This window comes from Mirounga angustirostris, unplaced genomic scaffold (assembly GCF_029215605.1).
Source record: "Mirounga angustirostris isolate CCGP_5_RB_7025 unplaced genomic scaffold, mMirAng1.0.hap1 SCAF_10, whole genome shotgun sequence".
NCBI lineage: Eukaryota > Metazoa > Chordata > Mammalia > Carnivora > Phocidae > Mirounga > Mirounga angustirostris.
This window is the reverse complement of record NW_026991718.1, coordinates 87,385,377-87,411,225: the sequence shown is the minus strand read 5'-3', so window position 1 is coordinate 87,411,225 and position 25,849 is coordinate 87,385,377. Positions and strand designations below refer to the sequence as shown.

Genomic DNA, 25,849 nt, shown 5'->3' with positions numbered 1-25,849 from the left:
GTCATTTGTATACATGATAATACTTAGAATATTTAAAGTCAGTTAAAGTAGATTCTCCTAGGGATTATGTACTTGAATTAACTTGTAAAGTAATACTTTCTTATAATCAAATTTACTCATGAAAATCTTTTAAGTTGCTCACAAAGTAAAATCCTATTAAAGCTGATTTTACCTCCTGGGTTGGAGGATTGTTCTTTTGGCTGGTCTGTAGATGAAGTGGTTGGCTAGCAGTTAGGAGCCAGATCCCATGAAAAATACTTACCTTTATTCATTTGGCGTAAATGCGTATCATTGAAATTATCCATATGATGTAATACTATGAAATATTTTAGTATTTTCCACTAAACAAACAAACAAACAACAACACCCACTTATCTTCAACACACCAGGCATTGTGCGAGGGTGGGGACTTGTCTCATATTCCTCACCAATAAATGTGGAAAAAGAGACAATTTTTTAACTGAATGGGGAAGCCACTCCTAAGATGAAACTGAGTTTTAAAGAGAAGATTAAGGAGAAAAAAGTATAACGTGAAAGTGATATTCTTCCGAGGAAAATAATGAGATATGACACAAACAACTCTACTGCCAAATCTTGAAAAATGAGTTCACAAAGTGTCATTTTTCAACTTAACATCTAATGTTATTCGTGAAAATTTGACTCATCTCTGAAGGAACAATGGTTTGCAGTAAATTCCCAGAATATTTTTTAGGATTAACTTCCAGGAAACTCCAAATAATTGCCATTTACTTAGCCAAATACAGTTTTTCACTAGGACTAATTACAAAGATCTTCAAGTGGACTGTTCAATGAATCCTTCTAAGATACGTACTTCTAAGGAAAGAAGTCATTCTAGAAACAGAAACTAGACTTATTTAGTCCTTCAATTGTATGGAAGAATATTTTATAAGTTGTCATAAAGCAAGAGTGAAAACAAAAATCCCCAGCAGCAATGATAATTGGATCTTCCCAGGAGAGCAACGGCAGACAAGTACATCAAGGCTTCCCACATATCCCTTTGACATCTGAATAGAGGTGAATTTTGTTAAAATAAAGATCTAAGTATTTATTTGGTGAGGAAATGAGCTCACTAATGATCAAAGCTTAATGGATATTGAAGAAAATAGAAAAAGGCATTCTTATACCTTTAAGATCTGGTCTGGGTAGGAAGGGTTCAGGTTAGTTGGTGTGTGCATGAACTATACGTTTTTTGTTTTTGTTTTTTTTAAAGGTAATGGTGAAGGTACTACCTTCTGTCCAAGTTGATTCCTCCATCACTGAAGCCAAACTACAGTAGTTTTGCCCAAACTTGGCAATTTGAAGTGCTGAAAATATTGTAGAAAAGCACTGAATCTTAAAATCTTACTAGCTGCCATTTACTTCGTGACCCTGAATAGCCATCAACCTTCATTCCCTTATCAACTTTAAGGGACAGGAAAGGGATTATATAAATGGAAACTTTGAAAAGCGTTGTGTGAACTATAAAACACTACACAGGTAAGAAGTATAAAGGACTACAATGATTTAGACAATTCAGAGAAAAAATGTAGTGTGAACCTTTTATTTTGATCAAACAAACTTTTACAAATTATATACTCTATAAACTCCCAAAGTTTCACTCATTTAAAAAATAAGAGACAAGGCATACTGGACTCACAAGATTTCAGTCATGAATAAAATAGTACCAGATTTTCAAGTTATATAAACTAGCTGCATTTTACATACCATAAAAGTGTAGAGAATTGTGACCAAACATTCACTAGTTTCAAGTGTACCTATAAGAAACACATGGATATACTTGGGTTGTCTACCCTACAGTTTCCTATCAACAAACATCTAAGTAATTGACATATATGGCAGACACAACTCCACAAAATCAAATTACACAGATCATTTGCTTTTAATAATCTCAATTTGGAAACTGAAAAATAAGAGGAATGTAGAGTTTAAGTAGATGAAAATGCTATACGTATTGCACACAAGCACATAATGACAAGGAATGTTAGAAGTAGTTCCCCTCAGGAATGATTTTTGAAAATTTAGAGTTTATTGGAAAATTTAAAATCTTTAGTGTGAAAGGCAGGTTAAATGAAGTATTGACTCAATCTCTAAAAATCCGGTAAATTATAGATTTTGTGCAATTAGTTACTAATATAGACGTTTTGAGATTAATACTGACTTTAATAGAACATTTAGATGGCTCTGAAGTATCTACTTTTTATAGTTCACTTTAGCTTTATATGTCAATGAAATATAAGATTCCAGGGTGCCTGGGTGGCTCAGTTGTTAAGCCCCTGCCTTCGGCTCAGGTCATGGTCCCAGGGTCCTGGGATGGAGCCCCACATTAGGTTCCCTGCCCCGCAGGAAGCCTGCTTCTCCCTCTCGACTCCCCCTGCTTGTGTTCCTTCTCTCGCTGTGTCTCACTCTGTCAAATAAATAAATAAAATCTTTAAAAAAAAAAGAAATGTCAGATTCCTTGGTGGGAAGTTATATAGCTTGTTCTGCACTAGATACAGGTAATCTGTATATGATTCCAAACAAATGACTGCTTTTCACCTTCAAGGAACCTCTATTTATACAAAATTAGACTGTTTTTATCCATATGTATGGATAAAAGTGCTTCTCAAAGGTACCTAGCCCACTTCCATAATCCTAAAAAAAAGAGCACACAAATGGATAATAGTTTCTATATTTTATGTGAATATTTTTGATATGTCTTTAAACAAATTCAATTGCTATCTAGAAAGGTTGACAAACTTGGTACAAATTTCTCCTACTTGGGAAAGTAAAGATCTAAGAACTCTCTTAAGTCTCCAGTTCTGCGCCATTTATATACTGGTTCATTCACATTTATACACATCTTATGTACCTCTATGGGCTGCAGGTACTTACATTTCAGCAGTTAGGACACCAAAAAAAAACTGAGAGAGAAGGACTTGTTAGAATTAGTCTCCCAAAAAGTTGTTTTGAATCTTGTTACAAATTGATTTAATATGCTTGTGAGTTAAATTTTATATTATATAGACGTTTACCTTAACAAATTTTAATGAAATGTGATTAAGAACTACACTTAACTCTGTAATCTTAAAGAAAGGTATTTTTCATTTATATACAAAAGAATTCAATAGCCAGCAGCATTTAAATAAATAGTCCCATCTCTTCTCTTTTCCCTTTTATAAAGTGCTATTTTTAACTGGGTAGATTTACTATCCAGCTTTTCAATAACTTCACTGTACGTCTCTAAGAAATTCAAGGAAACATTGGAAAATTGAAAGTCTTTAGTATTATAAACATTTGCAAACATTGCTACAAAGCACAGACTATGAGCACAATGAGTGTACTTTATTAGTAAAATAAAAAGTGTACCTTATGTGAGAATCATTGATTTAATAATTACTCCAATTTTTGCTAGTCGTCTAAATCAGAAACAGATTCTGTAGGCAATTCACATCTAAGTACCACCAAATAGGGTCATGTCAAATAGAACCAATGGTTATATGATCCCTAGAATTAAAACTCTGGCAAATTTAGACTTATAATAGCAAAACAAATTAGTGAGAATCAGAACCAAAGGCAATGTTTTACTTAAAAGTACCATAGGTTGTTAAGTGTTCTCTTTAAATAAAAATTTGTGTAGTTATTAATAATGTACCTTAACACTGAGTGCAGTGATACTAGAGATAGTTAAGAGGAAACCACACTATAGATTACCTCAAAAATGAATGTTGCCTGTATCTTTAGTTCAGTGATTAAAGTTGAAATTGCTTTTTAAAAAAATAGTTGAGCACTACTTACAACACAAACAGGATACCATTTTTATTCACATTATTCTCTAAATGGTATTGTCGCTTTTCAACTTTGACCTGACCTTCAGTAGTATTTTAAAAGGTAAATGCAATTTGTAAAAAACAAAAAACCAGAGCAGTATGTAGTTTTGTTCACACTTACAATTTCATTACAACCTGCATTTCTTGTTGCTCTTGGAAGAGTAATCACTTTTAAAAACAGAAACATGAAAGTGCAATATTCCTTATTTTGCATGGCATCCAGTAATGGTAAAATCAAAGGAACCCTCAATCATCAATTCTGTACACCCAATTTAAATACATTTCCAGTCCTCAGAAACAGGGACTCCAGGGCAGAGGGGTGGCATAGGGAAAAGAGGCCTAGGGCACGGTTTGATGAAAAAAATCACTGGAAACCTACTTCACAGAGAATGGTAGGGGGAATTCCTCCCACCCATTCCAACTCCCCAAGTAAGAATGCAGAATTTAGCCTCTTTTCTGGTCTCTCTTCCTTGCCTACACTGTGTATTCTATTCCTGAAGACCAATAAACCTAGAATTTCCTAAAAGGAATTATTTTTACCCAAATACATTGGACTTCGGCCTCAGTTTGAATGAGGATGAGTGGCCTTTAAGAGGCCGGTCCTCCTCTTCCTCCTCCCCCTCCTCCAGTGGCTGCTCCGGGTCTCTGAAAGAGGGTGTAGTGTGGATGATCTGGGTGCGGAAGCGGATTTTGTTGAGTCTGGGTTTTATTCGTCCACTAGAGCTGCCGGGGCCCTTGCGACCTGGATCCTTTGCTTTGGCTCCAGCCCATCCCTCAGTCAAGTGCTGGTGGTGGTGGTGATGATGGTGATGATCCCCTCCATCCTCCAGAACATGTGAGAGTTTGTAGGTGATGAGGTGTGAAGGGAGCACCTTTGAAAGCCTCCAACGCCCACCCCCGCTGCCAGTGGCACTCTCTCCATCGTCCTCGTCCAGGGCTCCCACCAGGTTCTTGATTTCCTCCGCGATGCTCTGACTCAGGTACTGAGAGGCCTTTTTCCCACTGTAGTCCCTGATGTCCACGTCTGCGTCGTAAGCCCCCACCAGCAACTTCACCACCTCCACATGCCCGTGCATGGCAGCTAAGTGCAGGGCAGTGTAGCCTCCGCTTGTCCTGGCGTTGATGTTCACTGGCAGCTGGTGTTTGTTAGCGAAGTTGACCAGCATGGCCAGGAGCTCCTGTCTGCCGTGCTTGGCGGCCCAATGCAGGCAGGTGAAGCCAGTGATAAAGTCTCGCTTGGCGAGCAGGCCGGGCTCGCAGGTGAGCAACCCTTCCAGGCTGTCCCACTTGCCTTCAGAGGCTGAGAGCATCCAGGCGTGTTCTAGAGGGTCCAGCGTCACTGAACCCCCGCCGCTGCTCTCCTCCTCTGCCGACGACGAAGCGACTGATGCGCTGTCTGAGTCGCCCCCGCCTTTGCCGCGTAGTCCCCCAGAGGAGCTGCCCGGGCTGCTCCCCCCGGGACAAACGCTCCTCTTCAGCTGCGGGGAGCTGCCCATCACAAGGTCCCGGAGGTTCTGGCGGGTAGACCTTGGGGTGGTTACGCCCCCGGGGGAGCTGCCCGAGTCCATCTCGCCGCAGCCGTGGGGCGGGGGCGCCAGGTCCTCGCTGGGCCCGGGGACCGGTCCCCGGGGGGGAGGTTGCATGTCTCGCCGCGAGTTTTTCCTCCGGGCACCGCCGCTCAGGCGCAGCCCGTTCCGGCTCTCGCCCGCCGCGCTTGGCCGCCCAAGCGCTGCGGCCGGGGGCTCGCAACGTGGACTTGGGGACGCCTCCGGGGACGCCGTCTCTGCGCACAGGCCGCTCTCCCGGGTCTCGACCAGGCCGTCGGGCGCCCCAGGGGCGCAGCTGCTGGACTCGGGCTCTGCAGTCACCGAGATGCTGGGGAGGTCCCGTGGGGGCACGGCTTCGGACGGTGGGGCCTCCTCCAAGAACCTCTTCTTAAGGTGCACGTACTTAGAGCCGTCGGCAGGGTCGGTGCGCACCGTAGCCACCGCATTGACCAGCTCCTTGAAAAGGGCGCGGGCGCGGGTGCGCTGCTCGGGCTCGCCGCCCAGGGCACCCCTGAAGTGCCGCACCAGCTCGGCGTGCCGGGCCCGACCCCCGCGCTCCGAGAGGAAGCGCAGCACGGCTTCGGGGCTGAACTCCGCCGGCCCCTCCATCCTTGGCCGCGCTGCTCGTCCGGCGGCGGGCGGTTCAACCCGGCCCCATCTCGGCCGGCTTCCAAACGCTGGCTTCTGACCGACGTACAGTCGAATCGGCTAGCTCCTCAGGGTCCGTGCCTGGCTGTCCGCGGCGGGAGACGCCACCACCGCCTTACTGGGGCCGCGCCCCGGGCGAACACGCCCCCGCCGGCCCCGCCCCCGCCGGCTGCACCCCGCCCCCGAACCCGCCCACTTCCGGTCCCCGTGCTGGCCGCAAGCTCGGCTCCCGCCGGCCGCCGGCGGGCACGCCCCCTCCCCGCCCCATGGCCCGCCCACTTCCGGCCTTCGCGGGGGCCCGCAATCAGTGCGCCCGCCCGCTGCTGTCCGCTGGCCGAGGTTTGTTTCCTCGCATCTTCTTCCTCAGGTCCCGAATCTCCTCCAGTCACCCTCCCCCTGCATGAATTTGTCGTTCTATGAGACGTCGAGGGGCACTCCTATGAGAGGCTCGCTTCGCGCGCCCGCTCAACGATTTGGCGCGGTTAATGGCGCGCGCCCCGCCTAGTGGGGGCCTCCGCCCTCCGGCTCTGCGCCCTCGCGTCACTGAGGCCACTAGGCTTGGCTCCTCCCCTTTCCCCAACACCCCCTCCATGCTACCCCCCTCCCCCAGCGGAGGCTGGTCCCGCCCGTTACACCCGCCTCCGGCCCGCGCTTCGCGCGTTCCACCCGTTCCGGCCCCCCCTTGGTTCCCTTCGTGGTCCGGACGCTCGCTCGGGAGCCGGGGCTGAGACCCCCGCTTCACTGGGACCCCCGCCTTCGCTCAGCTCTCGCTCGGGACCATGACCTCTGAGGTGGCGCGGCACCTGGTGAGTCCCGGTCGACCCCTCAAGCCCCCTTCGCTGCTCAGCGCTGCCCCCTCCCCCAAGGGCCCAACTCCCAGGACCCCCGCCCCGCCTTTCCCGGGGTCCTAGCGTAACTTCCTTAGCCCGGGGCTCAGGGCCGGCAGCCCAGTCCCGGCCCCGTCCAGTTCAGGCGGCGATTGTGAGCCGCGCCCCTCCCCAGCCCTTAACTGCCCACTCTCCGGGCTCCCGCGGCCGGCTGGTCCAACCCGGTTGGGAATGGGGGGATTCTCTTCTGCTGCAGCGGAGGAGACGCCCGGCGTGGCTGTACCTCGCCTCCAGAAGCGAGGCCCAGGGCGGACCCCCACAGCTCGCGGAGAGCGCGGTGCTGGAGTGGCTGGAGGTTTTTTCATTGCTTCCCTGTCTCGCCAAAAGTTAAATCTGAAACAGTGATTGTGGGTCCATCATTTTTATAACGGTTTTGGGCGCACAGAGCAGATTAATGCAATAGTAGTGTAATATTTTATGGTTGTACACTCTTCCCTGACTATACCCACTGGAGCCCAGATTCCTTGGACTTTCAAGAAGCTCCCTCTTTTTACCAACTGTGCGCTTGTCCAAGTTGTCCTCCATTAGGATTTGAGCTTTTTTTTTTCCTTTGCCTTGGCACCCTTGAACATTAAAAGAACGTAAGTTTTGTTCAATGATTTGTTCAGTGTTTTATACTTTTAAAATCACTTAAATATTTACCTCATTTGATAGTAAGCCAGTGGTTCTCAAGGTGTGGTCACAATTATTTTCATAACAATACCAAGCAGTTATTTGCCCTTTTCACCCTCTTTCTAAGTACACATTGAATTTTCCAGAGACTGCATGAGGTGGGATGACCTCACCATTCTGAGGGCTAATGTGTGTACTTGTCTTCTAAAAAAATTCTCTTTTAATTACTAATGCTGTAAACATTAATGTTTGTAATCCAGGTAAGTGAAAGCTCTTTGGGGGCCTGAGACCAAAATGTTTGGGAACTACTGGTCTAAGCAATCTCCTAAATTAGTTTAGATAGTAGGAACAGAGTTCAGATTGTAGCCATAGAGGTAAGGTGATGTGTGGAAGTTATACAGCGTTTCTTTGATAGAGCCTGGATAAGGACTTTTCTCCCTGATACAGCCCAGGTCTCTTTCCACTTTTATCACGTGTTTGGTGAAATCTGTTTTTCTGTCTGAACTGTGCTACAGTTGCTTGGTGTGCGTATGTAGGTGAGGAAAATGTGTTTTATAAACTCTGATTCAGAGTAATTGTCAGAATTAAACGTGGGCTAAAGAGAGCACTTCATTTAATTGGTGTTGGATTTCTTGTCAGTTGCTGTACTTATTTTGCAATAATGCTACCTTTATTTTCTAATTTAACTTTTTATTTTGAGGTAATTGAGGATTCAGATGTAGTTTTGCAGTTAGTAAATAATAGAGATCCCCTGTACCCTTAATCCAGTTTTCTTCAATAATAACATCTTGCAAAACTGTAGTACAAGACCACAACCAGGACATTGCTACTGATAACTGTGAAGATAGAGAACCTTCCATCACCACAGGATCCCTCAGGTTGTCCATTTATACCACATCCACTTCATTTCTACCCCACTTCCTCCTTAACCCCTGACAACCAGTAATCTGTTTTTCATTTCTGTAATTTTCTCATTTTAAGACTGTTATATAATGGAATCACATAGTATGTAACCTTTTGGGATTGGATTTTTTTCATGGAGCAAAATTCTCTGGAGATTTCATCCAGGTGGTTGCATGTGTCTTTAGTTTGCTCCTTTTAATTGCTGAGTGGTATTCCATGGTATGGATGTACCACACTTTGTTTGAAGGACATTTAGTTGTTTCCATTGTTGGGCTACTATGAATAATGTTGTTGTAAACATTCCAGTGCAGTAACATGTCATGTCATATAAGTCTTCATTTCTCTGGGATAAATGCCCAGGAGTATAGTTGCTGGTTCACAAGGCAGTTGCATGTTTAGGGTTTTTTTTGTTTTTTAAAAGATTTTATTTATTTATTTGTCAGAGAGAGAGAAAAAGAGAGAGCAGGGGGAGCGGCAGAGGGAGAAGCAGACTCCCGGCTGAGCAAGGAGCCCGATGCGGGACACCATCTGAGGACCCTGGGATCATGACCTAAGCTGAAGGCAGACGCTTAACCGTCTGAGCCACCCGGGTGTCCCGCATGTTTAGTTTTGATGAAAAACTGTTAAAATTGTTTTCCAGAGTGTCTGCACCATTTTACATTCCCACCAGCAATGTATGTGGGGTCAGTCTCTCCACATCCTCATCAGCATTTAGTGTTCCTATTTTTTATTTAGACATTTTGATAGATATGTATGTATGTATGACAGGTATGTGGTTTTAATTTGCATTCTCCTAATGGTTAATGATGTTTAGCATCTTTTCATGGGCCTATTTGTCATCTGCATATTCTCTTCAGTGAAATGTCTCTTCATTTCTTTTTTTTTATTATGTTCAGTTAGCCAACATATAGTACATCATTAGTTTTTGATGTAGTGTTCAATGATTCATTACTTGCATATAATACCTAGTGCTCATCACAAGTGTCTCTTCATTTCTTTAGCCCATTTGCTAATTGGATTTTTTTACTGTTGATTTTCGAGGGTTTTTTTTTCTTTTTTAAAAATTTGTCTGGTGCCAGTCCCTTCTTGATATGTAGTTTGCAAATGTTTTCTCTCAGTCTGTTGTTTTTTTTTCTTGTCCTCTTAAAAGACTCTTTTGCAGAGCAAAAGTTTTTAGTTTTGATAAAATCTGTTTTAACAGTTTTTCCTCCAATGGATTATACTTTTGGTGTTAAGTCATAGAACTCTTTGCCTAACCTTAGATCCCAAACGTTTTCTCATTTTTTTCCTAAAAGTTTTATAGTTTATTATTTTACATTAAGCCCATGACCCGTTTTTGTTTTTTTTTTTTTAAGGTTTTGTTTATTTTAGAGAGAGAGTGTGAATGGAGGAAGGGGCAGAGGGAGAGGGAAAGAGAGAATTCAAGCAGACTCCCTGCTGAGGGTGGAGCCCTGCTGCAGGGCTCCATCTTATGACCCTGAGGTCATGACCTGAGCTGAAATCAAGAGTCAGACTCTTAACTGACTGAGCCACCCAGGAGCCCCAAGCCCATGACCTGTTTTGAGTTAGTTTTTGTATAAGGTTTAAGACTAGATCAAGTGTCATTTTTTGGCTTGTGGGTGCTCCAACACCATTTGTTAAAAATGCTATCTATCCTCTGTTGAATTGTTTTTGCACTTTGTCAAAAAGCAGTTGAGTATATTTGTGTGGATCTATTTGTGGGTCCCTATTAGCACACAGCCTTGATTCTTGTAGCTGTATAAGTCTTGAAATAGAGTGGATTGGTACTTCTCACTTTTTTATTTTTCTTTTTTTTTTAAGATTATTTATTTATTTTATTTATTTAAAAGAGAGACAGAGATAGCGAGAGAGAGCACAGGTGGGGAGAAGAGGGAGAAGCGGGAGAAGCAGGCTTGCCACCAAGCAGGGAACCCGACACGGGGTTCGATCCCATGACCTAAGTTGAAGGCAGATGCTTAACCGACTGAGCCACCCAGGTGCCCCTATTCTTATTTTTTCAAAAATTATTTGGTTATTCTAGTTCCTTTGCCTTTCATTATAAATTTTAGAATATTCTTGTCAATATCTACAAAGAATTTTGCTAGGATTTTGATAAGGATTACATTAAATCTATCAATTTAGGGAGAATTGAAATCTCTCGTATGTTGAGTCTTCCAACTTACAGACATGGTGTCTCTCCCCATTTCTTTATATTTTCTTTCATTTCTTTCTTCAGCATTATGTAGTTTTCAGCATACAAGTCTTGCATGTTTGATTTACACCCCTTTCATTTTTTTAAGCAATTGTAAATTATATTTTTAATTTTATCATCCCTATATTCATTGTTAACATATAGAAATACAGTTTATTTTAGTATATTTATCTTGTGTCCTTTGACCTTGCTGAATTCATTTATTCTTGAAGCTGGGATTCCTAGTGCATTCCTTGGGATGGTCTTCATAGAAAATCATGTCATTTGCACATAGAGACAGTTTTATTTCTTTCTTTCCAATCTGTCTTTTCTTGCTGCCTTATTTGTGCTGCTTAGGACTTGTAGCATTATTTGAAAAAGAGTGGTAAGAATAGATGTTCTTGCTTTGTTTGTGATGTTGAGGGGAAGACATTCAGTCTTTCATCACAGACGCAGATTTTTTTGTAGATTTCTATCAATTCATGAGGGATATTGGCCTGTAGGTTTTTTGTATTGTCTTGGTCTGGTATCAGAGTAATAATGGCTTCATAACATTAATTGGGAAGTGTTCCCTCCTTTTCTTTTTCTAGAAGAGTGTGTGTAGAATTGGTGTTAATTCTTTTTTAAATGTTTGATAGCCTTCTTCAGTGAAACCATCTGGGCCTGGAGGTTTCTTTTTTAGAGTTTTAAAATTACAGATTTTATTTCCTTAGTAGTTATGTGGCTATTAATATTATTTCTTATTGGATGAACTGTGGTAATGGGTTGTTTGGTGATCCATTCCTTCCCAGTTGTTAAATTTATGTGTATAGAGTTGTTCATAATATTCCCTTTATTATCGTTTTGATGTCTTCAGGGTCTGTAATGATGTTCCCTGTAACATTCCTCATAGGGTTAATTTGTGTCTTCTTCCTTTCTTGGTCCATTTTGCTAGAAGTTTGTCAATTTCATCTTTTCAAAGAACTCGCTTTAGTTCATTGATTTTTCTCTATTGTTTTTGTATTTAAATATAATTTATTTATCATCTTACCTTTATTTATTTATTTTTGCTTGTTCTCAGTTTCTTTTGCTCTTCTTTTTCTCAGTTTTTGAGGGTAGACCCTAGATCACTGATTTGAGACTTTTCCTCCTTTCTAATAAATATATGGACTTGGTGGTGTGAATTTCCCTCACAGCATAGCTTTAGCTGTGTCCCACAAATTTGGGTATGTTGTATTTTCATTTTCATTTTACCTTTATTTTTTAAAGAGCTATGTTAAATCTCAGTTGATAGGTTTTCAGACTTTTTTTAAGAGGAGAGAACATCAGGACTTAGGGAAGTTTCATATTTTGCTCAAGGAATTATAGCTGGTGATGGTGAGATCTGCTCTTGGCCATATTGTTTCTGCCACTGTCTCCAGCATTGTCCCTTATTAGTAATTGCATAAGTGTTATGATTCAAGAGATCTTGACTGTATAGTTATTTATTGCTGACTGCAATAGTAGATCTTGAAATAACGTTGACTATCTTTTCCTTTCTCCTGAGAAAAGCACTTGGAATTTGCCGCTTTTCCAGATTATCCTTACCAAAACTTTTAAATGGTGTCTGAATTTTTTCAACTTTTATCTGCATTTGTGATTTCTTCTTTCAGCTGTAATGCTTCTGAACTCTTTTATGTTTCTTTTTTAGTTATCCTTCAGTGAAGAGAATGTATCTTAGAGGCTTTCCTCATTTGTTTTATTTTCTGTTTCGAAGTTGTGATTCTTAATTTTCTACTTTCATGTCCTGGAATTAATTACCACCTCAGTGCCTTGTGTATTTCCATTTCTCCATATGGAGAAACATCCTTTTTTTTCCCACTGATCCAGCTCCTATAATCATTATAGGATAATGAAAGACCAGGTTCCTGTCCAACCTTCTCTGAAGCTTTCCCAGAGAATCCTAATCCTTGACAATCTGTCATACTGCTCATTTGCCACTTAGTCATATGCTACTTTGTAATACCTCCTAACTTATGTTTTGTATTGTTACTTAACTTTTTGCATCAATTAAGTTTTAATGAGCCTTGCATTTTCCCCCTCTGTCTGTCATTTTCCCCCTCATGATCTGTCTTCAGGAAGAGCAACCTTTAATATTCTTTGTATCCTTCAGAGCCATGATTATATATTGTTGACAGATGTTGATTATTCTTTATATGGAAAATAAGTTCACCTTGAATCATTTTATTCTTGTTGAATGTTAAATGCAGAAATTATAAATTCTTTTTTTTTTTTAATAAAGATTTTATTTATTTATTTGACAGAGAGAGAGATAGTGAGAGCAGGAACACAAGCAGGGGGAGTGGGAGAGTGAGAAGCAGGCTTCCTGCCGAGCAGGGAGCCCGATGTGGGACTCGATCCCAGGACCCTGGGATCATGACCTGAGCCGAAGGCAGACGCTTAACGACTGAGCCACCCAGGCGCCCCAGAAATTATAAATTCTTACAGGCAGCCAGGAGCTATTTCTTGGTCTACATTTATGCTTTCATGAAGCTCCACCTTCCACCAGGCTGGACACAGATAATGTCATACCTTTTAGGCATTCCCAGACCGGTTTTGATCCTAACAAAGTCCCAGACTACCTATTTGTATTGGTATGTACGTATGTATGTATGTATATATGTATGTATTTAATTTAGTGTGTGGGAGAAGAGGAAGGGCAGTACTTTTAAAATTTTATATTTTACTTCAGAATAGATATCCTCTCTTCAGGAATATGTATCAACCTCCATTTTTAACCGTATTAAATCTGATTTTCTCTGCTTAAGATTTTAAGTACTTCTAATACAAAATACCTGATTTTCAAAGCTCTCTCAGAACTTTGATTTTACACTTTCTTCTCATATCTGGAAGGAAGTTTGATGCTTTATTTCAAAAATTTATTTAACACCTTGTAATATTTGTTATCTACTACTGATTTGAAGATCACGGAAATAGGAATCACATTTCTTATAGTCTCAATAACATAAATAAAAGATGAAAAACTCATTTTAAATACCTTAAAAATAAATATGATTTTGTAGACTGGGACATAGCACTTAGACTTTGTTAGTATTACTTTTAGTAATTATGCATATTTTGTTCCAATATTCTTTTCTCAGCAAGTCTTGAGATTTTTCACTGAGGATTTAGCTGAAACAGTTCATTCCAGAACATGACATTTTGAGGGTGAATTTTGTTTGCCAACCTTATATATTTTGGCACGCCCCCTTTTCCTTGTTTGCTTTGCTTAAATAATGTCGCATCAAATGTACAGGTTTCCCTTTGGCTACCTACAAACCTTATTATCATAGATGAATGAAGGTGTGTGATTACAGTTTTACCTAGTTAGAATAAAGTCTTGCTTGAGTCCTGGATTTTCTGCAACAGTGCCAGTTATCTTTCTAAGTACCATGATCCCTTTAGACCTTGTGTTTGGAGAAACATGGTTACCATCATATTCTCTCAGTAACCATGAATTGACTACATTGGGAATTCTAGAATTTTCAGATTTCTTTCAGTCTGTTTTTTTCAGACACTAGACAGTTATAAATTATGGAGTAAGTAAATTGTCAGGCCAAATTTTAAAAAGTGAACTGGGTATTGAGACTAGAAAGGAAGGTAAATTCAAACAGCATGTGAACGATTTTTGAAATTCACCCTTGGGGATATATAAACTAAGGAGAATGATCCTAGGCTTTAGAATTTCACTCCCACTTCTTTCTGTTACAAGGGAAGATGCTTGGAGACTCAAGTGAGAGAAAGTGGTAGTTTCTCTGATAAGAACAGGGGAGAGCTAAGGCTATAGAGTCTCTGTTAGAGGAGAGGGATAAAGATAGACCCTCTCAGCCATGTTCCATTTAAGGCTGTCCCACATCTTTTTCCATTTAAAGAATCCTACATGCTCTGATGTCTAGGCCTGAGACAACTGACAGAAAAGTATACAGCAGTATAGTGGAGATTGCATAGTAATCATTTCGTTAACAAAAGTTGTGTTCCAAAATCCTTATGACCAGAGGTAGAAATTATATAGGAGGCCTAGGGTTATTTGCTGGGATGTCAGACCAGAGTAATATATTAAATTGAAATATAAACTAAAATAATGCTGTATGTTGAACAAAGTAATATATACATAGGAAGAAGAAGGGGCTATGGTTAGGGGAAAGGAGAAGAGACAGTTGTGTTTGAGATTTGGGTGTGGGGTGAGACCAGGATGACCCAGCCCTGCAGGTCCTTGCCAGGTATGATGGGTGCCTCAGCCCCTTCAAGCTAGTTTTAAGCAGCCTAGTGTCACATGACCAAGGGGTTTACCAAAGAGAAGATGGGAGAATCGTCAGACATCTCTGATCTCCTTTCCCCTCTCCTCTTAAGAACCAGGTCAAGTTTATCCTACTCTCTGTGTGGGCTATGCTTATAGAGACACTAAGGAGTCCTGTTGTTTTGGTTAGCCTTATATGTGTAGAAAGATATTTTGTGAGTCATCTGTATGCTGGTTTTTTGTTTGTTTTTTTTTAAGATTTTATTTATTTTTTGACAAGAGAGACAGTGAGAGAGGGAACACAAGCAGGGGGAGTGGGGGAGGGAGAAGCAGACTTCCCTCTGAGCAAGGAGCCCTATGTGGAGCTGGATCTCAGGACCCTGGGATCATGACCTGAGCCGAAGGCAGATGCTTAACGACTGAGCCACCCAGGCGCCCCTGTATGCTGTTTTTTTCATAAACAAATATAAGTTGTGCTCAGCAATATTTTGCCTAGTTGTATGTATACTCTATAGCTGGAACATTACTTTGAGCTGTGGATTAAGCCAGAATTGCTCAAATGATTTTTGAAAATCAAAAGATGTCTTTGTTATAAAGGAGTCTTATTTTAAGAGGTGTTGTTAACTAGGGTGGTCCTGTATATGTGGATGAGAAATTGTCCTCTTTGACATATTCATAGCTAGTACTGCTCAGTATGCAGAGCAGTGAGTCAGGGCTTCAAAAACAAAAACATTGAATTATCCCCCACCTCCAGTATGATCTTCAGCATTTTCCCATTTATACTGCATGAAATCCACTTATTCTCTTGTGAAAGTATAGCTAGCTCTGGGAAGTCAGTGGGTAAGTATAGCTAGCTCTGGAAAGTCAGTGGGTCACTTTCCTAACACCTGGTGAGGTCTTGGGAATCCAGAAAGGGAATCCATTAGGAGTGAATACGGGTGGGCAGTTTTGATTTAGGGCCAGATTGGGGGAAGAGACTGGAGTGGGAAAGACAGCATGGGAGAGTGCTGCAAAAGCAAGGTGGGAAAAGACAAAATGGCAAACATGTCCTGTCCCAAGGTTTACCTAGAGTAGTAGTTCTCAACCTTTTATTTTCGTTATTGCCCCTTAAGGTGAAAAATTAAATTTAAATCAAATTTTGTTAATAAGAGATTTAATCAGTCTTTTAAAATTAATCTAATTAATTGAATAACTTTAAGTTCTCCCTGATAAGAGGAATTCAATACCAAAGAACAATTCTTTTAGGTAGGTTGAGCTTAGGAGGGCTACAAACCATTGACTTTGGGGTTTTTCATGCCCTAAGGGCTGATTTCCACCACCTTTCTGTGGGTTAGGTAATATCTCCACTACAAATGCATGACCTAGAGTTGGTCTTCTAGGAAGAGGGCAGCAAATATGCTTTCTTCTTAGTTAGCTGCTGGATTTGAAAACTTAGTCTTGGGCTGTAAATTGTTTGTATATCATAGGTAAATAAATAAGGCATTTGTGAACCTACTCAGGACTGAACTCCATTTATAATATTGTTTCTATGGAAACTGTATTCTAACTTCAAGAAGCTTATTACTGAAATGAACTTTTGGAAAATACAACCTATTTGTAAGATTATGATTTGTACTAGTTTTAAGTTATATAGTGAAGAGTTTGCAAGAGTTCAATATTGAGCTAAAGAAGAGATGGCTATAGATTAGAAGAACTGGCTGTATATTTTAGGTAGGAAGAAGATTCAATATCTCAGACTGAGTCTGTATACTCAATCTTAAAATAACATGAGATACCTTTTAATTGTATTTACTAATCATGAAAAAATTCCCTTTAAATTTTTTTAGGTATAGTTGTAAAAAACTAAAGGGAACTTTAGCCATTACTTTCAACTTCTTTGGACATATTTTTACTTCTTTTAGTGGTCTAATAATTTCTAAAGATCTTTGCAAACATTAAAGTATTCAAGATGTGTTTTTACATTTTTTTTCCTAAAGATTTATTTATTTATTTGCCAGAGAGAGAAAGAGAGAGAGCATGAGCAGGAGGGGCAGAGGGGGAGAGAATCTCAAGCACATACTCTGTGCTGAGCGTGGAGCTCAGTTGGGCTCAGGCCTGGATCCCATGACCCTGAGATCATGACCTGAGCGGAAACCAAGAGTCGGACGCTTAACCGACTGAGCCACCCAGGTGCCCCTCAAGATATATTTTTATATGGATTTCTCCTTTGCTGCTTTGAGTATATCCGCCGGGATAATTGAATGTTACCAAATGCTAAGGTGCTTTCCCTGTGACAAGTACTTAGGTTGTATTATCACATTTATCCTCCTAACCCCAGGAGCTCAATACTGTTATTCATTTTGTGGGGGATGAGGGTTAACTTTCTTAAATTTTACTGAGAAATCTTTTTTTTTTTAAAGATTTTATTTACTCGAGAGAGAGGCAGAGAGAGTGAGAGAGAACACAAGTGGGGTGAGGGGCAGAGGGTAGCAGGGAGCCCTATGCAAGGCTTGATCCCAGGACTCCAGGATCATGACCTGAGCCAAAGGCAGACACCCAACCAACTGAGCCACCCAGGCGCCCCCAGAGAAATCTTGTTTTGTTCATGTTTTCATTGTACCTCCTTGTCCCAGACCCTCATACAGGGCTTTGGCAGTTACTTTGTGCTCCAGCAGTTTGCATCTGTTGCCACCATAAGCAGTTAATTCTAACAGCCTTCTTAAGCCATACATTTATACTGACGTCATGTTAACTCTTCTCTGCTGTGACATGGACCATTGAGATCATTTCTAGGGCTCTCTCTTTTGGGAGAAGGTGGCTGCTTGTCATATAGTAACAGAGATTCTGTTGTATAGAAAAGAAATATAATTTACAGTTTCCACATAATTCTGAGAGCCAAAAGAACCTAATGCTGAATTGTAATTTGAACAGTTGGAGAAAATATTTTAATCTCCTTTTGCATTTGCTTATTTTGGTGTATATTTACTTTTTTATTGCTGCTTACAAATATGTTGTCTTAGTTTATCCTCAGATGTTCTAAGTTTTTGTTAGCTATGGCTTTCCCATGTATTGATTACTTATGTTTAGTTAGCAAATTTTGTTATAGCTTCATGAATTAAGTTTTTTTGTTGAGGTATAATATATGTGTAGTGAAATTTACCCTTTTTTAGTATAAAGTTCCATGAGTTTTGATGAACACAAGCAGTTGTGTAACCATAACCATAATCAAAGATATAGAACAGTTCTATCACTGTCCAACCCCCTATTCCTTTGTGCTTCTTTGTAGTCTTTCTCCTGATCTCTGACAATCACTTAATCAGTTTTCTGCCCCAATTGTTTTGCCTTTACCAGAGTGTCCTATGTGTGGAATTACCATAGCTTTTGAGCTGGCTTCTTTTACTGAATGTAATACTTCTGAGATTTGTCCCTGTTGTTGCATGTTCTTTTTTATTGCTGAGTATTAGCCCATTGTATGGATGTGTTAACAGTTGAGTTTGTTCATTCTTTCTCCATTTGAGGAACATTTGGGTTGTTTCCAGTTTTAACAGTTTTGAATGAAGTTACTAGTTACATTCACATACAGGTTTTTATATGAATATAATTTTTCATTTCATCTGGGTTGATATCTAGGAGTAAGATTGCTGAGTGGAATGGTAAGTGTTTATTTAATTTAAGAAACTGTCAAACTGTTTTCCAAAATGTTTGTACCAATTTGTATTCCCACCAATACTGACTGAGAGCCCTTGTTGCTCTGCATCTTTACTGGTGTTGTCAGTTTTTTAAAAAGTCATTTTGATAGGTATGTCGTGATATCTCGTGATTTATTTGGCTTTACCTAATGACTGATGATGTTAAGCATCTTGTCATGTTCTTAAAACTTTTTTAAGTTAAGTTATTGTGTAATTATTGAGTTGTACAAGTTTTAAATATATATGTATTTCTCATATAAGTCCTTTATGAGATAAATGACTTACAAATGTGTTGTCAAAGTATGTGTCTTGTGTTTTCATTCTCTTAACAGTGTGTTTTGAAGAGCAGATGTTTTTTAGTTTGTTAGGTTCAATTTATCATTTTTTCTTTATGGATCACGCTTTTGGTGTTGTAGCTAAGAAATTTTTGTCTAACCTAAGGACTCAAAGTTTTAGGTCTACAATCTATTTTGAGCTAATTTTTGTATATAGTACAAGGTTCCTTTTTTTTTTTTTTCCCATATGGGAGTCCAATTGTTCCAGCACCATTTTTTAAAAAGACTTGCCTTTCTCCATTGAACTGCACCTTGTTGGAAATCTCCCCCTCTCCCCCTTTGTGCTTTGACTGCTCTGGATCACATCACTCTCTTCCCTTCATAACATTGACGACACTCTGCTTTCCTCTTTAACTGTCTCCTCTTCACTAAACTCCTTGAAAGTAGGAACTTTTATATGGGACTGAGGATGGAAAGGGTATCCAGGCAGAGGGAATGACAGTTGCAAACGGCCTACCTGTGGTGGGGTGGGGCTTTGGCATGTCTGAAAACATGCCCGAAGTGGGGGCATCAAGAACAAGGTGAAGCTGGAGAGATAGAGATAGATGGTGGAGAGTATGGCCCAGGGCAAAAGGATTGCCCTACAGAGGGAACAGGGCATCATCACAGCATGATATTCCTCTTTGTCAGTATAGATGAAAGAGGAATAATAAAAATTTTCACCTATTTATTGCTTGTGTCTTTTTCCACAGTTCCCCAGAGTTCCTCCCACTGCTTTTCTTCGGTTCAGATGGATTAAGCCTTCCTATGTATTTGTTAATTTAGTCAGAATATAGTAATATTTTACCAATTTTACATGTGACCAAACTTCCCAGAGGGGATTTGTGGGAGCTTTGTTTCAAGGTTTACTGTCATTAATGGACACCCCTTGTAGTGTGGAACCTATTTTCATAGCATATGCTTTATGCCTGTCTTCCCCTAACTGGAATGGAAGCTTCCTGATGGCCAGGACTTTTTTCTATTTTGTTAAGTTATACTTCCCCTGTACCTAAGACAGTTCCTCGAACATAGTAGTCATTCAATACATACCTGTTGAATAAATGCATTTTTATAGATATTTGAAAAATACTTATTTCTTTTTTTCTTTTAGTCTTTGTTAAATTCACATAAGTGAAGGGGCGCCTGGGTGGCTCAGTCGTTAAGCGTCTGTCTTCGACTCAGGTCATGATCCTGGGGTCTTGGGATTGAGCCCCGAATCGGGCTCCCTGCTCAGCGGGAAGCCTGCTTCTCCCTCTCCCACTCCCCCTGCTTATGTTCCCTCTCTCGCTGCCTCTCTCTCTGTCAAATAAATAAATAAAATCTTTAAAAAAAATTCACTTAAGTGATAATGGATATCAAGAAAAAAAGAGTCAGACTCTGTATATGCTTGTTCATATGCGTAAATAACTTGTAACCATGGTGTCAATACAGTCTTAAATTCTTATTTTGCCACTTAATATCACATCATATCATTTCTCTTAATTTTCATAATTATTGCTTCCAATTTTTGTAATAATATTGCCCATAGTCAGTATTTCAATGTAGACTTATATGCAACTTTTCCCTTTTTTTTTAAACATTTCTTTTTCTGACTTATAAAAATGGAAACTACCTTCTAAACTGCAGCCTGTTAGTAGTAATACAGCATTAACTATGTTCAGTCTAAAAAGTAAGCCTGACTGGGTAAGTGACTTAGGCTAAGTTTTTAGTGCTCTAAAATGTAGAATTACCAATATGGATGAATTCCAGTCTTAGAGAATCAGTGGAAACTTCAAGAGAAATGGGAATTACCACTGTATTTTTAATAATCATGTAAAAATTACCCTAGATTAATTATATACTTGACTAAAGATTTGGGTGATTAGACTCTCCGTGGGGGATCCAGAGTGCCCATGAGAACCTTAAACTCAGTATTTCCAAAGTTTCATCAGACCTGTGCTGATTTATCTCATTTCTTTCCTGCCTCACAGTAATATCTACCAAATTACCTTAGGTCAAGACACTTGAAGGTGGGCAGGGCTTCACTCTAAGGCAGAGTGGATGTCCAGCCCCCTCTTGCCTTGTCCAGGCTCACCTTTTGTGTCCTCCTTGCACTTAACCTTAAGCCTCTTTAGGCTTAAATGATAATGAGCTTACTGCTGTTTTCCAACCATTCCACCTGCTGTTTTCCAACCATTCCAAGTATACTTGCATGTTTTGCACACATCAGTTCCTCTACTTTCTTTTCCCATTTGCTAGGAATATTTGTATTTCTCTTTCAAGTCTTTGCTCAAGCCTTTTCTTGGCAGTGTCTTTTCTGACCATGCAGGGTTCATTATACCCTGAGCTACTGTTGTGTCCTGTCCATAAGTTGAAAGACTGTTTTCTCACTGTACTAAAATTTAAATTGCAGGGATATTTTGACTTATTCATTTTTGATCCTCAATACCTGACGTTTGTTATTATGTCCTGGAAATGGAAGGCCTTTTAGTTAAGTATTGTGTGTATTTGTGGAACAAATAAAAAGCAGTTGTGTATTGATAGTCTTCACACTGATTCCTCAGTATTCTTTTTTCCTCAGGTATTCCTTGTCGATTTTAAGTCTTTTTAATGAGTTTCTTCTGCCTTCCCGCCTTTTTCAGCTCCTTTTCCCATTTGCTTTTTCTGGGTTAAATAAATGACTTAAAATTTGATTGGCTTTTTTATCACCTAGTCTGCATGGAACATACTCCCTCTCCCAGGAATTCAAGCTGTCTACTTTTCATTTAAGTAAGCCTTGAGATGCAGTTCCAAGAAGTCTTTTCACATCAACTAGCAGTTTTGTTGTGCCTTTCCTTACTTCCCTTTGTCTGAGCATGCAGTTTCCGTGACTCATTATTCATTCTCCAACACATCACATACTTTTTCCTCATTGCTCGCTCATAGGTATGCAGTCATAAAATTGAGTTGAAAGAGACCTTAGAAGATCATTATTATTATTATTATTTTTAAAGATTTTATTTATTTATTCATGAGAGATAGAGAGAGAGAGAGGCAGAGGCAGAGGGAGAAGCAGGCTCCCCGCAGAGCGGGGAGCCCGATGCGGGACTCGATCCCAGGACCCTGGGATCATGACCTGAGCTGAAGGCAGACGCTTAACTGACTGAGCCACCCAGGTGTCCCAGAAGATCATTATTTTTGCTTCCCACTCAGTGCAGGAATTGACTCTACTGTTTGCCTAGTTGATGACTGTGTCACTGTTTAAACCCCCCCACGGGGTGGGGGGCAGTAGCTGAATCCTTCCACTCTTGCTAGGCAGCCCTAGTCCTTCAGTAATTTCTCCTCACTGTGTCAGATTGGCCTCTCTAGTCCATTCATGCAATTCTAATTTTTCCCTGGGGATTCATTTCCCTAAAACAGACTATGGATGTTTGAATATACTTTGCTGTCCCTTTATGGAGAAGTAGGCTAAGGATGTTGGGAAAAAGTCAGATTGCCTTGACTCACACAGTGCTAGAAGGTAATTTTTAGAAGGCTTGAAAACTTATGTGTAAGACATGAAACCCTAAAAGAACTTGGAAAAAATTTAGATGCATTTTTTTAAGCCTCAGGGTGTGAAAAGATTTTTTAATCTTTACATTTTTGGAAGAAACCATAAAGGAAAGGATTGATAGATTAGGCTCTATGAAAATTGAAAAGGTCAGTGACAGATCAGGAGAAGATATTTGTAATACACATGACAAGCACAGAGTTATATCCAACAGCTTTTGTAAATAAGAGGAGCAAAAAAGGGATACCCTGATAGGCAAATGGGGGAAAACATGAACTGACGACTTATGAAAATATGCTGAAAAAAATGTTTGAAATACTGGATATCAAATTAAGATGTCAGTGTTTGCCTATCAAATTGACAGACACTTAAAAAGTGTTAATATCCTGTATTGCTGACTACATAATGAAATGAACATACAAATTTTGTTTTTTTGTTTTTGGGGGTTTTTTTTGAACATACTAAATGTGAACAGGTATAGCCTTTTTGAGGGGCAGTTTGGCAATATGTTCATACCTTTGACCAGTAATTATATTCTAGGAATTTATCATGAGGAAATTATCAAATGTACAAAATGATTGTTGCTTATACAGGTATATCCCTTTGGATCCTCCAGGAAGCAGATGCTGAAGTTAGGAGTGTTAGAGGTAGATTGGGGGTAGGAGGTAGGGAGGGGAGGTAATGCCTATGAAAGAGAAAGGGGGAGGAAGCAGGACTGGAAAGGAAAAGCCTTCAAGCTCTGATGCAGTTGCAGATAGCTGTGATAAGAAGCTGGAAAGCTAGAACCTGGTGGAGAGAGCCTCAGAGGCCATGCAGGTCTGGCAGAGTCTGGGCCAACCCAGTAGAGAGCTCTCTCACTGACTGTTAGGGCTGCCCACCTAGCACAGAAGGGGCCAGGCCCTGACACCCTCACTGTGCTCAGTCCTGGGCTAGGGGCTGCCAGGGAGGAATGGTCTCCGGTGGAATACTGTGCAGATCCTGAAGGCTCCGCAGCTGGAGGCTGTCAGCCAGCTTCATTCTTTGTAATCAAAGGGCAAGTTCTTGCTAGACGGGAGATCTAAGTAGTGTACCACAAGAGGGATGTTCGTTGCAGTGTTATTAAAAAATGACATAATTAGAAATGGTATTTTTCCCTATAATAAACATAAAAGACTCCCATTTCTAATTAAAGGGAGGAAAGTAATTTCAAAATAAATTGCATTTATTATTTTAAGCAGCCTTCTGTTACTGTAAGCTTTTGTTAAGCTTGATACCCCTAACTCTTTAGTACATGAACCACTCTCAAGAATTTCCATGTCCTGATCTTTTGAGGCTGAATATTAGACTTTGTAGTTATCCTCTAATTTTTATATTTATTGGAGATGATGGTAACATTAAGGTGATATTTTGATGGGACTTTGACTATCCCAAGCTGCCCTAAACTGAGACTGCCCTGGGGGAGATGCAGGCAGGACACAGGAGGCTGCTGTGTTGCTTTGCCTTACACTATCCAGTCTTACTGGTTTCAGTTGAATTCTTTCTTTTTTTCCCTGGGTTGTAATTAGCATCCACTTCTAGAATCAGGTAATGTTATTACTTGTTTTTAGTAAAAGTTTAGATCAAGACTCTTTATTTTAAAGTTTCCTTAACCTGAAGAGTTAATAAAATGATTTTAAATAATGAGTTTGTGGAATCTTTCAAAGTATTATTTTAAGCCAAAGAACTCTGTCATCTTGAAACCCATAAAATAGACCCAGGTAATTATTTTGACCACTCTCTGCTTTTCATTCTCTTACTTTTTTTTTTCCCCCCTCTTAACTCTAGGGAACAGCAGGGAACAATTTGAAAACTTTGGTTCTATTTCTTGGATTAATTTTATAAAGAAAAAAATTGTGGGACAGTAAAGTTAAAATGAAACTATGGTAAAGCCAAGTCACATTTCTGTTCCTCTAAGGCTCATTGTTATACCTAGAGAGAGGGGCAGTTTCAAGAATGTTTACAAGTAAGGAAACTTGTTATCTGAGGTCCTATTGTGAAAGAATCACCAAATGTTTCCCATAATTGGCTGATAGGAAAAAGGTCATCTACTGTATGTCTCCCAAAGGACCCCAGAACAAATTGTGTGCCACCTATGTTGTATTTCCCATACTCCCCAAAATGAAATTTTGTAGAAAGTAGAGCACCCATCTCTTCCTCCAGCTACCCCAAAATGTTATGGCACTTTTTTCTATGATTCATTATATATTACAACTTAAGAAAAGTGTGTTAGAGTTTGCCAGGAGTTAAAGGTACTGTATTTTTTTCCCCCTGTAGGTAATGTGTGTATAGATTTAAATATATATATGTTTGTGTATGATATGTATATGTATTTAAAATAAAGTAAAAACTATAGAAAAAGCAAACAGTAATCAAGTGTAGGTTGGTGATTTTGTTAGTCTTCCTTGGAATGAGATTGATCAATGACTTTGTGTTTCTCTGAGGCAGGTTCTTAAGATCAAGGGCTCTGTCTTACTCCTCCTGAGACCCCAGTACCAGGCACAGTGATTTACACATAGTAAGTGATCATTGATACTGCAGACTGGAATTCCACTTCCAATTTTTTTTTTTTTTTTTAATTTAGGGTTTGCCACTAGAGGGACTTGGTCAGCTCTTGTCCCCTTGTTATTTTACCTTCAATAATATCTTGTTAATTTGTTAAAAACTTTATTCTAAAACTTGTTTTGGAAATTCGACTAGTCAGGTAGTGGCAGGGGAAAAATTAAAAACAACTATTTTTAATACTTCTATGTGACTCATTCATACTTCCTGATCAAAACATTTATCCACAGAGATATTAAGTAGACTTTTTTGGGCAGGTATTCAGAAACACAGGAAATGAACAATCAAAAGCAGATCTTTGAAATGAACATATATAAATGACAGAAATATAACCTAGGTTTTATTAGTCAAAATTTAGTGATGAACTAATACAAAACCTATCCTGTTTCTTAAGCAATTTTTTTTTTTTTTAAGATTTTATTTATTTATTTGACAGAGAGAGACACAGCGAGAGAGGGAATACAAGCTGGGGGAGTGGGAGAGGGAGAAGCAGGCTTCCCACTGAGCAGGGAGCCCTACGCTGGGACCTGAGCCAAAGGCAGATGCTTAACAACTGAGCCACCCAGGCGCCCGTAAGCAAATTTTACTTATCAACCACATTGCTTACTAAGCAAGTATTTAACAAAAATATGCTAGTCATTATATTAAAACTGTGAAGCTACTTTCTTAACCATAATTTTTTTGACATCAGGAAGTAGCACTAGGCATGGAATATTCTACTCTCTTACTCAGTTTATCTAAGGCAAGGCTCTGAACAGGGCCCCCAAACAGTTATTTTCAGACTCTTGAGATGGACACTTCAAAATTCCTCAATCACCTAACTCATCTGTTGTACCTAATCATTTTCTCAGCCTCATTTATAACCTCATTCATAACTACAGCAGGAGACCAATGAACTTTTTTTTACGGCAC

The 25,849-nt window shown here is 40.1% G+C and overlaps 2 protein-coding genes across 12 annotated transcripts in view; one reads left to right on the top strand and one right to left on the bottom strand.

The window, feature by feature from the left end:
* Positions 1 to 1,552: 1,552 nt before the first annotated feature.
* Positions 1,553 to 6,166, bottom strand: SOWAHC (sosondowah ankyrin repeat domain family member C). The gene has a single exon (XM_045885324.3). It carries the CDS (start codon positions 5,981 to 5,983, stop codon positions 4,364 to 4,366), a length of 1,620 nt encoding a protein of 539 aa, XP_045741280.1. The 5' UTR covers positions 5,984 to 6,166; the 3' UTR covers positions 1,553 to 4,363.
* Positions 6,167 to 6,271: 105 nt separating this feature from the next.
* Positions 6,272 to 25,849, top strand: part of SEPTIN10 (septin 10) — a 123,660-nt gene continuing 104,082 nt past the window's right edge. For 8 of the 11 annotated variants that reach the window (XM_045885322.2, XM_045885316.2, XM_064572708.1 and 5 more), the window contains exon 1: positions 6,272 to 6,828. Coding sequence is in view for 7 of the 11 variants with exons in the window: in XM_045885316.2 (XP_045741272.1) it covers positions 6,802 to 6,828 (27 nt within the window). In the remaining 4 variants the exon portion in view is untranslated. Of the gene's footprint in view, positions 6,829 to 24,823; positions 24,894 to 25,373; positions 25,510 to 25,849 lie in introns of those variants that run through there. The other 3 variants (XM_064572703.1, XM_064572704.1, XM_064572710.1) reach the window with 3 other exon arrangements.

Excerpts from the sequence above, each read along its gene's own strand:
- SOWAHC (XM_045885324.3), bottom strand. The coding sequence starts at position 5,983 with ATGGAGGGGCCGGCGGAGTTCAGCCCCGAAGCCGTGCTGCGCTTCCTC.